This window comes from Pholcus phalangioides, unplaced genomic scaffold (assembly GCF_987345545.1).
Source record: "Pholcus phalangioides strain wild (caught in Gottingen) unplaced genomic scaffold, Ppha-v1.0 ptg000008l_1, whole genome shotgun sequence".
Taxonomy (NCBI): Eukaryota; Metazoa; Arthropoda; class Arachnida; order Araneae; family Pholcidae; genus Pholcus; species Pholcus phalangioides.
This window is the reverse complement of record NW_028301601.1, coordinates 1,278,855-1,296,850: the sequence shown is the minus strand read 5'-3', so window position 1 is coordinate 1,296,850 and position 17,996 is coordinate 1,278,855. Positions and strand designations below refer to the sequence as shown.

General features: G+C 36.8%; 1 protein-coding gene across 2 annotated transcripts in view; it reads right to left on the bottom strand.

The window, feature by feature from the left end:
• Nucleotides 1–17,996, bottom strand: part of LOC149083480 (protein PALS1-like) — a 68,290-nt gene that overhangs the window by 15,330 nt on the left and 34,964 nt on the right. For both annotated transcript variants that reach the window (XM_089234002.1, XM_089234003.1), the window contains 7 exons: nt 14,722–14,986; nt 14,174–14,382; nt 13,824–14,045; nt 11,103–11,178; nt 5,882–5,967; nt 5,621–5,704; nt 4,420–4,619 (listed from right to left, as the gene is read on the bottom strand). In XM_089234002.1, the coding sequence (XP_089090128.1) occupies nt 4,420–4,619; nt 5,621–5,704; nt 5,882–5,967; nt 11,103–11,178; nt 13,824–14,045; nt 14,174–14,382; nt 14,722–14,986 (1,142 nt within the window). The remainder of the gene's footprint in view (nt 1–4,419; nt 4,620–5,620; nt 5,705–5,881; nt 5,968–11,102; nt 11,179–13,823; nt 14,046–14,173; nt 14,383–14,721; nt 14,987–17,996) is intronic.

Sequence of the window (17,996 nt, the reverse complement as noted above, 5' to 3'; positions counted from 1 at the left end):
AACACTAAAAAAAAAAATCATACACAACACATACGCACTCCAATCATCATGTTCATAAGCTCTCCAATCATCATCCTCACCAAAAACGAGGCGTACTGAAAACCTTGATCGAGAGGGCAAGAAGTCTATGTGAAGGAAAAGATCTAGGTAAAGAGATTGAGCACTTAAAATCAGTTTTCCGCTCTAATGGGTACACAAAAGACGACATCAAAAAAGCCTTACGCTCCATCAAGGAATCACCAACGGAAAATGAGGAGTCACAATCAATTGGAAAAGCTGTGCTGCCTTTTATCCCCGGAGTGATGGCAAAAATCAGCAAGGTCATGAAAAAACATCATCTAAAGACCATTTTCAAACCAACGAGAAAAATATGTGAAATGCTGCGATCAGCAAAAGACCACCATGACCCTCTATCAACACTGGGGATCTACCGAATACCGTGCACCTGTGGTCAGGTATATATTGGAACCACAAAAAGATCTGTGGCCACGAGAATAAAGGAGCACGAATGATGCTGAAGAATGGGCCAAACAGAAAAGTCGGTGGTGGCAGAGCACGCGCCTTACAACAACCACAGTGTACAGTTCAGCAAAACACAGGTAATAGCCAATGTTGACCACTTCTTCCCACAAATCTACAGAGAGGCTATTGAAATATACAAGCACAAAAACAGCTATAATAGAAGAGAAGAAACTTTGAAATTGAGCAGATCCTGGACACCAGCTCTCAGAAGAACAAGAACCTTCCCCTTCAAGATCCAGCAACAGAATGACGACAACAGCCAATCAGATAACTCCACATCTCTCAGCCAATCAGGTTCTACCAGCATAACAACTGTTTTCAATATGCTGCCAGCCATAGAATCAACTGACCAATCGCCAAACAATAGTGTAGTTCAAGCCACTTATGTGCATAAATACAACCTGAGACTCTGGAAAACTTGACTTTGATCCAGTTTATCTATTCTCCTGATGATGCCAACCACTAGTGTTGGGGAAACGTTGAGAACTAACTCAAACAGACGACGGTCTTCGAACCCGAAAAAACAATTTTTATACTTTTGTATGCCAAACATTTTTATGGCCATGATAAGAGTGTGTGTGACCATTTTACCTATATTTTACTAAACATTTCTGACTGTTCATCATTTGTTGTCTGACTACTCTAAAAACTGTCAATTTTTTTCCAATGATGTTTCCTTGAATTTCAGATATTTACTGAATATTACACAAATACAACGCCACAACAGGCAAAATGCCCAACGAGGTGGCTGAGGAAAAGATGCCCATAAAAATATGGATGTCATATATTTCAAAAATACAGCAACCCAATTAAAAATGCAACTGACACAAATTATAAACAATATACACACATGATAAAATATTATACAACGCCCATAAAGAATACTTATGGTTGTTTTATTCCAAGTATGGATAGCTTCTCGATTTACCCCAACATGTTTATCATATTTATTTTTAAACGTGCCAATTGTGTTACAATTTACTACCTCTAGGGGTAAGCTACTCCATTTATTAACAACCTAAACAACAAAAACCTTAACAATCTACTTTAGTAGAGAAAAATTCCCTGAGACACCATAAAGCCCACCTCGTTGGGCATTTTGCCTGTTGTGGCGTTGTATTTGTATTGTCCCTCACCAATCGATACTGGTGTCCCCTTGTAAAAGCAGTCAATTGGCGGTGTACTAGAAGTTCATGGTCCATCCTATCCATCTCATTGAAAATTTAAATTCTCGTCATGTCACACATTTCTTTCCCATAAAACAACAAAACTCAATAAATTGGATTTTTTTTCTGATAATTATTTATCAGAAAAAAAAATTCCAATTTATCGAGATTCATGAAATTATCAGAATTTTACAAATCCCGATAAATTGGAATTTTTTTCTTCTTCTGATGAATAGGGAATTATCAGAAAAAAAAAATCCAATTTATTGAGATTGATTTATAAAATTCTGTGATAATTTCTGATAATTCTTTATTTAAGATTTTTAAAACAGTTACAAAACACTTAGGGAGTAAGCAAGCTTGAGAGCCCACAAAACAATATCCAATATCCAATATTATCTGTCGACATAAAGAATGAGGGGGAAAAAACATATATATATATATATATATATATATAACACCAATAAAGAAGTGGCAACATGAATGGAGTTGATAGGCAAAAAAATTTGGCATTTAAGCAGCGTATGCAAGATAAAAGCAGATTACATTACAATATCAAACACATAATTTAAATCTTCTTGAGTCAACAACCAGGATTTTAAATTGATAAAAAAAGATGTACATGAAGACTGTTCACTTATTAACTGAGGAAGTAAATTAAATATTTTGGGAGCTAAATAAAGAAAAAATTTTTGGAAACGATAATTTTTGCTATGAAATATGGCAGGCATTGTGATATGCCAGCCATATTGAATTATCTGCCATAATATAACGCCATAAGACAGCTGTCTTATGATCAGAGTTACAAAAAACACTTTCAACATAAACGGGCTGTCATGTTCGTGTACGTTCATAGATTTTGAAGGCTTCAACTACCATTCACAAAGGTACCATGCTTAAGAGTTCAGGTGATAAAAAAGTTTTCGTATGAAACAGGGGTGGGGGTCACTTTCTAAATTTTTTGTTATTTTTTTTAAGTTCTAATGGCAATAATTAAAATCTGAAAATATGAATTCATAATCTGGAAGCCCTATAAATGTTTCAAAATCCGGCATTGACATGCTAAATCCGGAAAGTTAGCAAGTCTGAGAATATGTTAGAATTACCATAATGACTGATTCTTTTCTGATGCCAGATTTTTTAATTTGCAGATGCATCAAATCTATAAATTTTACACCCTTACACAGACATAGCCTTCTCTACGCTAATGATTTTGATTGGCCCCTCGTTCCCAGCCAAGATTTTTAGAAGGATCTCACTACGTTAATTTTCAAGTAAATCTTGTAAAGCAATAAGTTATGAAATATGGTGGAGCGTCTTTAGCCAGCCCCCCTCCAATTTAATTATGTACAGAATTCTCCTCTCTCACACACAAATTAGTCCACCTTTAAAAACCCCTTTTTTTCCAAGGGACAGAAAAGTGCTGTATTAGAGAGGTTTCACTGTTCACCAGGGCTTGAGAAATCCCAGGTGTCAGGTCACCATGGCAACTAAAAAATTGGTATTGGACCCTAAAATTTTCTTTGTGCAGTTACTGAATTGGAGTTTGAGAACAGCACAAAATGCTTGAAATTTATATCGGCATATCTGCGAACATGAGAGAAAGGTCACCATGCCCAAGACAAATTTCACCTGTTTTTCTTGGGTAAAAATTTTCGTGACTCCTAAAAAATTGTTCTGATGCCTAGATTTTGTTGCAATTTGTCAAGCGCTGCTATACACAAGACTAATATCCACAAGCCTCAAAATTTGACCCTTTCAGCCTTTCCTTTTGGGGTCATTGTAAAAGGCTGCGAAATATCTAAGTTTGGCCAAATTGTGGGTTCTTACTTCAAAAAAAAAAGTTGAAGATCCCCCACCCACTTTTCCTGATCTAGTGCTTAAATGCAACTATAAATACAAATACAACGCCACAACAGACAAAATGTCCAACGAGGTGGCTGATAAAAAGATGCCCATAAAAATATGGTTGTCATATATTTCAAAAATACAGCAACCCAATTAAAAATGCAATTAACACAAATTATAAACAATATATACACATGATAAAATATTATACAACACCCATAAAGAATACTTATGGTTGTCTTATTCTAAGAATGGATAGCTTCTCGATTTACCCCAACATGTTTATCGTATTTCTTTAAAATTGTACAGTAGAACCTTGATTATCCAAACACATTGAGACCAAAGGATGTTTGGAAAAGTTCAGAAAATCAATTTCGAAACTAATTCAATGACACAAAGGAATAAATTAAAAATTCAGCAACAAATGATACCCTCCCATCTCTGGCAGAACCATGATAAGAACTGTTTTGTTGTCAAGAAGGCACACTAATAGGATTGAGATGAATTCGTCAGACGAAAATAAAATGTGGCAGCTAAATCTGCTTCTATTCATGTGTTTGTTTGCTTGTCAATCGTTTATAACTATATAAACTGTACCCAGATCCGCTCCTACTTACATCTACATCTTACAGTACTAGATTATTGTACAATAGAAGGAAGCTATCGAGTTGGGAGATAATCCCAACACTATAGCTTCAAGTTCCAAAAAAATATCACCTGTTAAGCATTATTGACTATAGAAAACTGAAAAGGAGTTAGGCTGAAAAGGTGTTTGGTTGACTGAGCTGTTCAGAAAATTGATGTTCGGATAAACAAGGTTCTACTGTAATTCTTGATAAATAATTCTCGCATACAAGTGTAGAAGAAAGATCTATCAACTCACTGTTGCTGGAAAGTTTTGCTGGGTACGAGTCCAGCCAACATCTGGTCTTCTTCACCTTCCCTGTAGGCTTGCCACCAATTTGGATCCTTGTGACTGATGACGTGGAGAACATCGCCTTTCTGGAAAGACATGCCAAGCTCTCTACATGGAATGTATAAGTCATCATCAGGCTCATAATCAAAATGAGCTTTTAAATGGATCTGAAAAAGAGATAAAATTCAACAACATATCATACACTTTAATCCTCATACTTATGATGCAAAATACAGTAGAATTTAATTAATTTGGACTTTTACAAACTCCCCTTAGGTTTTCTATGTAATTTAATATTAAAATTTCTTGTTTAATTTGAATGTTTTTTGCATTTTTTGGATAATTCAAAGTTGAAGGGAAAAATTATGATTTTTGTGAGAGCAAATTTAGTTTGTAAAAAATTCTACAAGAAGCCAGACCTTGTTTGATCAAGTTGTTAAACAACAAATTTTTGTTGTTAAGCAAAAAAGACTAATAAGAATTAAAAAATTCTGTCGAAAATTCTCTACTCGTCATTTGATAATTCCCATTTTGACATTGTTCAGCTGGAGTGAATCGAGAATGTTTAGAGACTACTGTCTTCACGCAAGATGATGCAACACTATCCTATATTGGCCAACAAGTGAAGGGACTGTTTTGTATTCACTTTGGAGATGTTCTGGTAAATTAGAATTTTTTTTTCAGAATTGTAGCTTCTGGAACATAGCTCCTTGTTTTCTGCACTTAAAATTAAATTTATGTGACTTCTGGCTGGGGGGGGGGGGGGATCCTGAAGGATTGTGCCTATGGAGGAGGCATATAGACTTTTCCTGAATTGAAAGCAACCATAACATGCCATGTTACAGCAATTCTTCAGAACACCCTTCACGCAATGCTATAATGAGTTTTAGCATAGGATTAACGCAAATGGAATGCACAATGAATAAATGCTGTTGTTTAAGCACCACTATTTCACTTGGTGGTAAAAAATTTAATTTTTTTAATGGCAGTTTTCTTTTCTTTGTGGCCTATGTAACGGATATAAGTTTCAGCAAAATATGCCCACCTGAAAGGACACTACACAAGTATGAGTAGCATCAGTCTAATTATAACCACCCTGTGCACTGCTTGTGTACATGCACAAAGGTAAGAATAAAGTGTGCAATAGATTTACATATTTGATACTCACGACACTTTCTGGTGATTGATGCTCTTTATCCGTATCACCTTGGCAAGGGACGATAAGGAATGTTAGAGTGCCACACATACCGGCCTAAGGATGTAGAAAAACAAATAAGACAACTCATTACCTATTACCAATTTGAATGATTGCTTTTTAGACAATGACATCATTGCTATTCATTTGATAAAGAGGGGAAGGGTTTGAATAAATGACATGATAAACAAAAGTCCTCCTGTTGGTATAACGAAGAAAAAAAATTATCTTTACCATTATATCACAAACATCATTCACTGATTTGCCTCGAATTTCCATTCCATTAACTTCCAGTATTTCATCGCCTTCATGCAAAAGACCTGTAAAAAAATTATCAAAGAGGATGGGGGGAGGTGCCATCATTTACATTCAAACAGTCTATTAATTTCTTCAAAGACAATCATTCAAGAGTAAGCACTGTAGTTTGCTCGTGGTTAAGTTTGCAGTGAAGTGAAAGACAGAGAGCATATCCTCACACCGTAAAATGTAGTTCCCCAAATCTGAGATTGTTGAAAAGCAGATGTACAGAAATTTTTTATGGTTATTAATGATTTTGTAAGCAATACTAAAAAACATTGTTTTCATGAATGGATTGAATCTGGAAAAAAATATTGGTTAGCATTATTAATTAGCATATTATTAATATAATCTTTAGCAACTGTGTCCACACGTTGGCTTTATGTTCTCGCAAAGTTTTCTTGTCAAAATCGTGGTTATGCATTTTGGATCTGCATTTTGTTAAAATTACATTTTTTCAATTTTGCAATTTTTTTTTAAATAAAAAATTAAGAAGCCAAACCAATTTCTACATTGAGTCATAGATTCAGAGTGCAACGTTTGGCTGTTGCATTTCCCGTTTCAATTGTTAAGTTAAATCCAGTATTGATCATTGATGATTTTTTATGGCGATAGACCTGAGTTGTGCTCGGTTTAAAAAAAAAAGAAAAAAAAAAAAGTATTGATCATTGAATAGATGACAACAATGAGAAACAAGCACATCATTCGTTTATATAAAATAAACATTTATTCAATTAAATATTAGAATTTAGTATAACGTTTACACACTCGGTTATCACAGTTAACTTTCTTCTCTCAACACATTATTATACTGAAACAATAATTTAGAATGCTCTCACCACTTATTATACATCACTATGATTGAGAGATCACCTGGTGCACGCCTCAATAGGGCAAAACGCCTTTATGATTAAATAACAGTTTGAAGGAGCTGGAATCAGTGATGTATCTCACTATGTATCAAGTATTTATACGTATGACAGAGTTCCCACTATACATCACAATGGGAACCAACCACAAGGACGAAGGCACGGCACTGAACTCTGCATCTAGTTTACACATCTTCATGAAAAGGAAATAATATTGCACAAAATATATCACAGAATCTGGCAACAACACGAATACAGGAAATTAGAGATCTGGCCAGGATCCACAACTTTTAGGACTATTTCAAATTGTATAAGCTCATGACATTATTAACTATGAGATGGTCCTAGAACCCACCAACGGTGTGAAGATAAAATTATTGCACATTTATATATAACACTTTGCAAGACAATTATATTATAATGCACAAATACATAACATTTTTCAAAACACTAATATTCTATATTGCACAAACAAATCATTTCTCAACACAATAATTCTGAGTTTGACTATGATACCCATGAAACCCCCCCCCCCCCCAACGATCCATGGGATTTCCCATCGTAATATCTGAAATTAGCGGTCCCGCTCATGTTACAAGAGGAACATCCAGTAATCCAGAGAGTACAAATTTTTCCTTTCCTGAATCGGCCGCAACAAATTCAGATATTCACTCATTGATTGCAAAAAAATGTTTCCATTTTTGGGTGACATAAACAACCTGTCAGCAACCCCTAGGAGAGAGATCTGTGTCATCAGTAAAAATACCAGCAAAAGAGGGAGGCTCCATCAAGAAGTAGTTTGGTTTAATTTTTTTTCTAGCATAATGCTTTGTTGAAAAGTCTTTACACCTCAAGTGACAACACCTCAAGTACATACACCATCAAGTGAAAACGGTTGGAACAAATAGACATCTTTCCTATGCAGCCATTTTCAGCACGCAAGAACTAACCGTTGTTAGCGCAGTATTAAATATACACTATCAACCAATAAGTATTTGGACACCTGTGATAGAAAAGAAAAACTAACTTTATTCAAAATCAATAGTTAGTAGAGCCTCCACAAGAGGCAATTACAGCGTGAACCCTCCGGGGCATACTTTCCACAAGTCCTTGTGTGACGTCTAGTGGTATTTTCTTCCACTCGACTTGGAGAAGACATGTCAGTTCTTCCACCGATTTTGGACGGGTAGGGCATCCCTTAATTCGGTGATCCAACTCGTCCCAGAGGTTCTCGATAGGGTTCAGGTCTGGGCTCTGGGCAGGCCAGTCTATTTGATGAACCCCATTGGCACCATACCAAGCCTTGGTTAACCTCGCAGTATGACAGCTGGCATTGTCGTCCTGGAAGTAACAGGGGTCCACCCCGTAAAACTGCCACAACGTAGAAAGCACATTGTCATCCAAAATAGTGCAGTAGGCATCGGCGTTGAGCTTACCATGAATGGGGACCAAGAGTCCCAGTCCATACCAGGAGAAACACCCCCAGACCATAATTCCACCTCCGCCGAACTTGACTGTTGGCACAATGCATTCTGGCAGGAGACGTTCTCCAGGCAGACGCCAGACCCAGACCCTGCCATCCGAACGGTAGAGGGTGAACCTTGATTCGTCGCTCCAAAGAACCCGTTTCCACTGATCTACGGCCCAATTTCGATGTGCTTTGCACCACATTAACCGAGCAATGTGGTTGGACTTTGTGATCAAAGGCTTATGGGCAGCAGCACGACCATGAAAACCAATCAGATGTGCTTCCTTACGGATGGTATTCATTGAAACAATACTCCTGAATGCCTGTTGAAACTCCTCGCGGATGAGGGCCATCAGTTGGGTGCGGTTCTTCCTGAATTTCTCTGGATAGCACCCGTTGGTCTCTATCTCCCAGTTTCGTTGGTCTGCCGACTCAGGGCAAATTCCGACAATCACAGCTCACCTACCACTTCTTAATCACATAGGCCACTGTCGATTTTGGGTACTTCAGCTCGCTAGATATGTCCCTTAAGGATCGGTCATTTTTGTGATACCCAATAATTATACCTTTCTCGAAATCAGAGAGCTCCGAACTGCACGGCATCTTGCATGCGACTAATGCCGATGTTGTTTCCTACACGACATATACCAGCGGAGGGCGTGACGTATCTCAGGACCGTAGATATCGTCATTTGCATAGGTGTCCAAATACTTATTGGTAGATAGTGTATTTGCTGGCCTATTGCCGATAGAAATTTATACAATGAAGAAAATTACTGTAATTAGGACCAATGACCAACAGTTCTAGGATTTGACTCAATCATGCTAAAACCGATAGAGCAGACATGATGTTCCCCATTTGGAATGGCTAAATAAGTTTTAGTTGAGGAAAGGGGGGCGCGGTAGCCCAGGTCGATAAGATACTCACCTAAAGTACCAAAGGATGTTTAGAGGTGTCGCGAGTTTGATACCCGGTTCGTCCTTGTCAGAAAATTTTCCTGACACAGGGGTACAACAAAAATGGCGACAAGACCACAGGAAAAAATTGCTACCGCAAGGAGTCCCCCCATCGAGGGGTTAGCGCACCAACCCCTCGACGAGTATAAAAAACAAGATTGCCGTTCGGAATCGGCAATAAATTGTAGGTCCCAGTCTAATTAGCCCTCGCGTGCAGAAAATGACAGTGGTGTGACAAAAATTATCAATGACCGAGCTGAGGAAAGTGAAAATGTTTTAGAAAAATATTACTGTACTTCCTGAAAATTTCAGTGCTACTTATGGCACATCAATCAGGAGTAAATACTCCACACAGACATACAATTTTTTTTTCCAAATTTTAAAACACTTTTTAATATAAAAAAATTGATTTAAAAACCGCACTTTAATTTCTGTAAGTATTGATAATTGTCTATTTTTTAATCTAATTTTACCTAATTACTATTCAATTTTTCTACATGACAAGTAAAAAGTAATTTTTCTCAGTGAGCTTGGCAAGAAATCTGCCATACCTCACAGAAGTTGTGCGTTGATACATTAGTTAAGAGGCTTTCTTTGCCATAGAAACGAGTGATGTGGTTCTCTCGCAGCTTTCCCTTCACTACAAACTTGACCACGAACAAACCATAGAAAAGAAAAAATCCTGTTTTCAAATAATGTTCTATTCGTTGAAAGAAAAAAAATTAGGTGGGCTGTCAACACTGCTACACGTTTGGATACAAATAAATTTTTTCCTCTCTTTTATGGTACAGTATAATCACCTTAGAACATCTCACATCCAAATGTATCCATAATCTGGACACCTCAGCCAATTTTTTTTTTCAACCGGGAACTTCAGATGTTTTTTCTTTACCCAAATTCTGTTTTGGCCTTTTCAAATACTTTTTTAGAATATTTTTATTCTAATATAATACACTTTTAATATAGAATATATTTTTATTAGCTAGTATAACATATTTTTTGAACATATCTTTTGAAACATATGACAACCATATTTTTATGGGCATCTTTTTATCAGCCACCTCGTTGGGCATTTTGCCTGTTGTGGTGTTGTATTTGTATTTGTATTTGTATTTGTATTTGTATTTGTATTTGTATAATGTTTAAATTGCACAGTGGAGTGAGTATGAGATACACGTATAGGTCAAGTAGCAGTATAATCTAATCTTTTACCCTGATCCTATTATTTGACGTAGCAGTGAACAGTTTATCACATGAATTGCTTTAATGATTTTACATTATAGCGACCCGAGTAATCTTCTGTTAGATTTGCATTTCGAGTGTGACAGATTTTTATGATAGTGTCGTTAAGCCATACTTTTTTGAGTTGGCAGCCAGTCATGCTAATTACCCAATTTCAAAAACATATTCCCATTGAAAATGAAAAGATATAATTACAAGAAATGAAATAAAGTTGGCTTTCTATAATCTGGCCAGGCACAAGTCCAATAATCTGGCATTTTCAGGCTGACACCCATTGTGTGGAAGAGGAAAACATGTTACTGCTTGTCTAGTGCCTGACTTTGATATAAGGGGACCCTGAGCAAAAAAGAAATTGTGGGCCCTCTGAGACTACAGTAAAAAACAGTTCTGTTAGTCAAAGAATATGCTATGTAAATTTTTGAGGCTCCAAAATCATGGGACACTGGGCACATGGGGCTAATGGAGAAATCTGGCTATCTATGCACAGTTGTTTACATTATTTAAATGGTTTTTATTTTTTTTCAACTTCCTCCCAATAATCTGCTGTAACAATGACCCAATATATGCCGGATTAATGAGAGCCTACTGTATCAAACAAAGGAGTCAACATTTTATAGACTTACCACTTTTCTCTGCTACACCTCCCTTCACAATACGTCCTATAACAACTGCATCTCCTTCATTTTTGACAGTAGCACCCTGATAAAGAAGAAAATCAATCTTTCTCTATTGGACCTTCTCTACTGAAGAGATCTATAGCCATACAATATTTGATCAAAAACTTTTAAAAAATATTATTCAATAATTTTTGGACTGGAACTGTTGGAGCCATTTCTGAACAGCTATTATTTCACTATCTCTGAGAGACCTGTATGCTGATCATTTTTGATTAACTGTAAGTTTACTTGATCATCTTGGCATCTTCTATCAATGCCTTAACAGGTTGCCCAGCAAACCCTGAATGAAACACGAGTCAAAAAACTTGGTATTTTACAGTTCAGGGTAAAAACTTTGAGGAACAGAAGAGAGAATTTGAACAAACCATATTCAAATGTGGGATAAACATCGCCTAAAGGCAATTGATGGCACTGTTAACTAGAGAGTTTCTGGTGAGTGATTGAGACATTTCCTTTCTGGTGAAGGACTTTCACTGCCAAGGTGAAAGAAATGCTTACAACCTTTCAAATGCACCACATAGCAAGAAGCAGCATTATTGCTACTAAAAAACCCCAATGAAGCTCTACATTCCAAAATTTTCAAATATGTACTGCTATCGATGCATCACCCACGTCATGCATCAGAGATCTGTCTAGCCAAAATTTGGGTTCGTTTTTTATAGATTCAGAAAATGAACCCCCCCCCCCCCCACAAAAAAATCAACAAAACCATAAATTAGTCATTTCATTTCTTCTGTACAAAAAATTAACTAGATTGTTTCGCTTCCCACAACATTATGGATCATTTTCACAAAAACAGAACCCCAATAAAAAATTATGGACAGACACTTGCATGCATGCATAGCTGCTGTTAGTGGACATAATGATTATCGCTACAGGAAGTACTTAAGAGGCCAAAGCCATGGTTCACAAACTTTGCTATTCTCAGCTCGAAAGTCTACATCAGTTCATCTGTGGCTTCTTAGAATATTATAAAAGAACTATTTCATGGCACCAAATAGGTACACATCAATATCCCCAGTTCACTGCGATACCTCAGACAAAAGTTGGGAACGACCCTAGGAGCCAGTTGCAGAGAATAACATGCTAAAAACTTTTTTTTTTTTTCAAACCGAGCACAACTCAGGTCTATTGCCATAGGCAATTTACTACCTAGTGAGTTGTGCCGGAAGTGTAAGTGCATGTACCTAACAGTCTGAGTGCCTATCTAGTGTTGTGTATGATTTTTCAGTGCTGCCATCTATATCTCTGAAGTGAAGTGAGTGATGTGTAGTGACTGAATATTTGTACTGTTTATAGGACTGTTGCTCTCTGTGGCGAGACTTTTTAACGGGGAGATCGGCTCGCATTTGTGCCTCGAAGTTGGGAACCACAGAAAACCAACTTCAGCCGACCACCACTGTGGTGACGGTGGGGCTCGAACACGGGTCCCCGCGATGCGAGTCCGTCACTATGACCACTCGACCACCACAGCGGCTAGTTTCTGCAACATACGTCACTGAACAATCAGTATTGCTGCAGAACAATGCAAAACATTCTGCTTTGGGGACTGAATGAATGAATGCCAGTGGCTCTGCCACCAGACTTATCCAGTTGCCGAGATCTCTTCCAGCCCAGCTTCGTGGCAGAGTCTGGAACAAAGTGAGTGCACCTAACAGTCTGAGTGTGTAGCTAGTGTTGTGCTTGATATTTCAGTGCTGCCATCTATACTTAAAATTGTGAGTGAAGTGTAATGATTGCATATCTGTTACGTTGTAGGCCTGTTGCTCTCTATGGCAAGACTTTTTAATGGGGAGATCGGCTCGCATTCATGCCTTGAAGTTGGAAACCACAGAAAACCAACTTCAGCAGACCACCACTGTGGTGCCGGTGGGGTTCGAACTGCTTTGGGGACTGACAGTTCACTGCGATGACTCCAATAAAAGTTGGCAAAGACCCTAGGAGCCATGCAGCATACTTTGAGAGACTCTAGGCTAAGGGTAATTCGCATAATTGATAACCCATCTGGAATGAAGTTCCTTCTATTATCTTCACACAGCACTTTAGACAGCCATTGTTTTCTGAATAAACTTTCATTTTGATCTATTCTTTAATACTTTTTAACGTTTTAAAGTGTCTACAGGTTATTTCCAAGCATCCTGAAGTAGTTTTGAGTTTAAGGGACCCAGGAAAGTTTTGAGCCCTGGGTCCTTCAAACTTGTTAAGGCCTTGGTGTATCTCTTTCCCAATCGGAGAACTACCATAATTTCTTGCCTCTGATCCACACATGTAACCTTCTGGTTATCCCTTATCACCAATAATGAAGTTTTCAAACTTATAATCCCTGAATTACTATCAGGAAATTATGGTACACCTTGTCTAGAAAAACCTAGGAAAAAGACCTGAGCTATTTTCAAATTTGCGAAACCATGGAATGTTATATGATGCAGTAGGTTTGACATACCTAGACAACACCCTTTGATCATTTTCATTGTACCAAAAACCCATTGAACGCAGGGTTTATTAGACCAGAACTTTACAGTCTTAGTTCTGAATGTTCCATTATGCATTAATGGATAACATTTGAGTACAAATATAACATAAAACATAACATTTGAGTTCGAGAAGAGATAAGAGATAGAGAAGAGAAGAAATAGATTTAAAAAATTAGTTTTTAGTAAAACTAACCAGAGGTTCACTCGATTTATCGATTCGCACAATCTTAATGCTCTCTTCCGGATATTGTGACACCCTTGTCAAGATTTCTTCTTCCTCTGACACATCGCCAGTTGCTTGCCTTTGAGCGATGCCATCATGACACAGAAGCAGATGCTCAAACTCTGGCCTGCTAAGGATATCGTTCAGCTCTTCTGCTTCTTTGAGAGGCACATCAAGGATATCACTTCTCACCTGAAAATAAGATATGAATTCATGCACTCATAATTTTAAATATTTGAAAATGCAGCTTTATAATAAATTGAATAAATCTATATCAATGCTTTTCCTATTATAAAAAATAAAACATCAATAATACTCACATCATTGCTGAGGTCAAAAGATTCGATTGACACAGGAGTAGGAATACAGCTGAAGCAGTTCAATTCTTGGACTTTATTATGAAGCCAAAGCACAGAATGGAACTCTGGATTGTGAAAAAGCCTCTCGAGAAGCATGAGGTCTCCATCGAATGAGGCTTCATTGAGAAATGATGACACATTGCGAAGCATGTTTGACAGCTCTGTTGCTGCTGCAGGGAGGAAGAAAAGTGAAATTACCTCAAAAGTTTTGGTAGCAAAAACATATTGTTAAGTATTTATCAAAAGCAGAGTGGTTTCAGAATTTCAGGTTGTTTGATCCTTGTGAACATTTAGCACCTTGCATGTATGCATGCATGAGTAGCAGGTATCTTTGGTAGTCCACAGTCACAACTGAAGCGATGGCTCCTGAAAATGCTAATTACTTGAATGAAAATGTCATTGATTTTGAGTATAAATACTTAATGATTTGAACAACTAACCTGACTCACAAGTGCTTTCTGTAAAATTTCATTTATACGTAAACATGAAATACATATTTAACAACTTACTGTATGTTTTCGAGAGTTCTGGAGGCTCGTTATCAGGAACAGAACCCACAAGCTTTCCCTCAAGATTCTTCCCATCCTCAGCCTCGGGGGCATCAACAGCATCGCCCTCTTCCAGTTGGAATGCAGAGTTCTCGATACCAGAATTATCAGAGAAATATTTTTTTTCCAATGCTCTCAGCTTTTGAGATCCTCTGAGAGAAGATCGTAGGAACTCATCTTCAAAGGCCAAGCGCTCATCTTGCTCTTTCCTCATGCGAATGTCATCCTATAATATTATGAATATAAAAAAGTTCAATGTGGGTAATTGTAACCTAATTAGCCTTGTGTGATAACCGCATTCACTATTTAAATACATTGTAGCTACTGTATTTTTTTGTGCATTTTCACACCGTTTATCAAACTTTTTGTTAGTAAGTTATTATTACAACTGTTTCAGATTCACGACACTTGATATGATAATTGATTCAACTGCTGAATATGAATATCACCATAAAAATTTCTATATGCTCTTGTGTTTGAAATACTACCCTGTAAACATTTAAAAAGTGTTTTACGAACAACATTGTATGGTTTGAAAAAAAGTATAAGAACAATTGAACAACTTTACTGGGGAAAGTGGTCAACCTGGATGCTAGCTGACTATTGTTGGACAACTGAAAGAGATGCTCCTTACACCTAGTACAAGAGTAACACAAAACGTAGCACATATCAGATGCTGATAACTGAACTTTTTTTTTTCAAGCTGAGCACAACTCAGGTCTATCACCATGGGCAATTTACTACCTAGTGAGTTGTGCCGGAAGTGTAAGTATGTGTACCTAACAGTCTGAGTGCGTATCTATAGTCTGTTTCAGGTTAACTTTGCAGTGAAGAGAAAGGTAGAGAGTGTATTCCTTCGCCGCAAAATATAGTTCTCATATATCGGAGGTTTAAGGTGAACCTTTATACAGAATATTTCGAGTTTTTCTATGATTTTGAAAAAAATACTGAAAAAACATCGTTTTGTACCGATGTTTACTTGTTTAAAATTTTTAAATTGTAAAAAATATTGGTTACCATTATCAAAAATCCATAGCAACGGCAACGACACTCTGGCGCGATATCCTAGAAATTTTCCCCGCCAATATCACTGTCGTGTTTTTTCCGTTACACAATTGTATACTGTATATATATATATTTTTTCGTTATTTGGTTGAATTTTCCATAACGATACAATTTTTCATTGTTTTACATGCAGTTATAGGCTTACATAAAAACGAACATTGAATCAGTTTTATTTTCTCCCAAAAATAGGCTCAGTGAGTTCAGATATTCACTCATAGATTACAAGAAGTGTTTCTCTACCACGAGATTGCCGATACTATTGTGAGAGGCTGTTTATGGGTGCAGAAGTTTTGATTAGGTTTTTCTTTTTTTTTTAATTATTTATTTTTTGCCATGTTTATGGGATAGTTTTAGTTTCCGATCACGGAGAGTGTTGACAGAGTCGCGACTTCCACTCACACGAACGGACGCCATCTTCCACCCACCTGTTTCTCTCGATGCCCCTTGCCTTTAGTGTCTCTTCAGATAAAATAAATGAGAGGGGGGGGGGTCCACAGTGGTTTGGGCTTTCATCCTTTATGTGACAGTTGTGTCTTTATTTTCACCAGAGATAGCCACGCTAAAGTTCTCGGCTCTTCCATTCCTGAATACCATATTTTTGGTTTTTGAATACTCGCTGTAAACAAAACTCTATAAGAATCATCTGTAAAAACCATGAGCACCACATCAACCGTAACAAAAGACTAAAGCTGTCGTGAAAACAAGTGGCATCGATGTATACCGTTCGGGGAAGGGGGGTAAGGTCGAGCGACGAAAATTTCGGGAAGAAAAGTGAGTAGAAAAATTCTAAACTTTTCCGTATCATTATTATTATTTGAGGCTATTCCTGCATTTACACGTGAAAACAGAGTTAATCTGCTTCTTCTTAATTTTATTTAATATTAATTTTTTCCATTTAAATTGAAGAAAAATTAAAAATCCCCAAGTTTTTGAGAGCCATGGTTAATATACAGTATTTTAAAATTATACATTGCTTTCATAATATTGTTTGGATTTTTTTTTGTAAATAAATTTCAGCTGAAGGAAGGGAAATATTGCAGAAACATATGACTGTTTTTTGAAATTTTTAGTGTTACTTACGGCACATCAATGAAGAGTAAGTGACACGCTGATAGAAGATAATTATTTTTTCTAAATTTTAAAACACTTTCTAATCAAAAAACAAAACAAATGATTTCAAAAATCTCACTTTAATTTCTGAAAATATCGGCAATGGTTTTCTTTTAATTCTATAATTATTACTAATTTAACTGTGCAATTACGTTACACGTAAAAAATATTTTTCTCAGTGAGATTGGCGAGAATCGGCCATACCTTACCGAGGCCGCGCATCGATACATTGGTTAAGAGGCTTTCGTTCCCATAGCAACGAGTGATGCGGTTCCCTCGTAGCTTCCCCTTCACTGCAAAGTTAACCTGAAACGGACTATAGTGTTGTGTATGATTTTTTTTTTAGTGCTGCCATCTATATCTCAGAAGTGAAGTGTAATGACTGAATATGTGTACTGTTTGTAGGACTGTTGCTCTCTGTGGCGAGACTTTTTAACGGGGAGATCGGCTCGCATTTGCGCCTTGAAGTTGGGAACCACAGAAAACCAACTTCAGCCGACCACTGATAACTGAACTATTGTACACTTGCGTTTCTATATATTTTTTGTTGTGTATTAGAGATAGGACGAATATTTTGTCCTTTTGCTGAATATTTGGTTCGGCCGAATATCTCTATGTACATCAAACTAAGTTTAAAACATTATATTAATTGGAATATTTTTTGTGTAAATTAAAAATTTACTCATTATAGTTCATTGTGTTATATCAAGGTCAATTTCTAGGATAGGAAAAATACAAAACTGAAAATAGAATTTCTACTGCAGTAAGCTAAGCTGAAAGTGATCATGAGTTACACAAGTCAAGTTCACTACTGAAGGATGTAACTAGACAAGATACAGTGTGTGATTTGGCTAATGAACGCCTCACTTACAAATGTTTTGGCCAACAAAGGTTTTTTCAATGTTTTTCTACCTCAGCTAACAAATGTGGGATTCAGCTAACAGACATTTTAGTTGAAATGGATGCATCAGCTCTCATAAAACAGCAGCGTTGTATATTTTCATGCCAATTAAAATGAATCCAATCAGTAACTCCCTCGAGCCAAATTAATATTTTTTCCA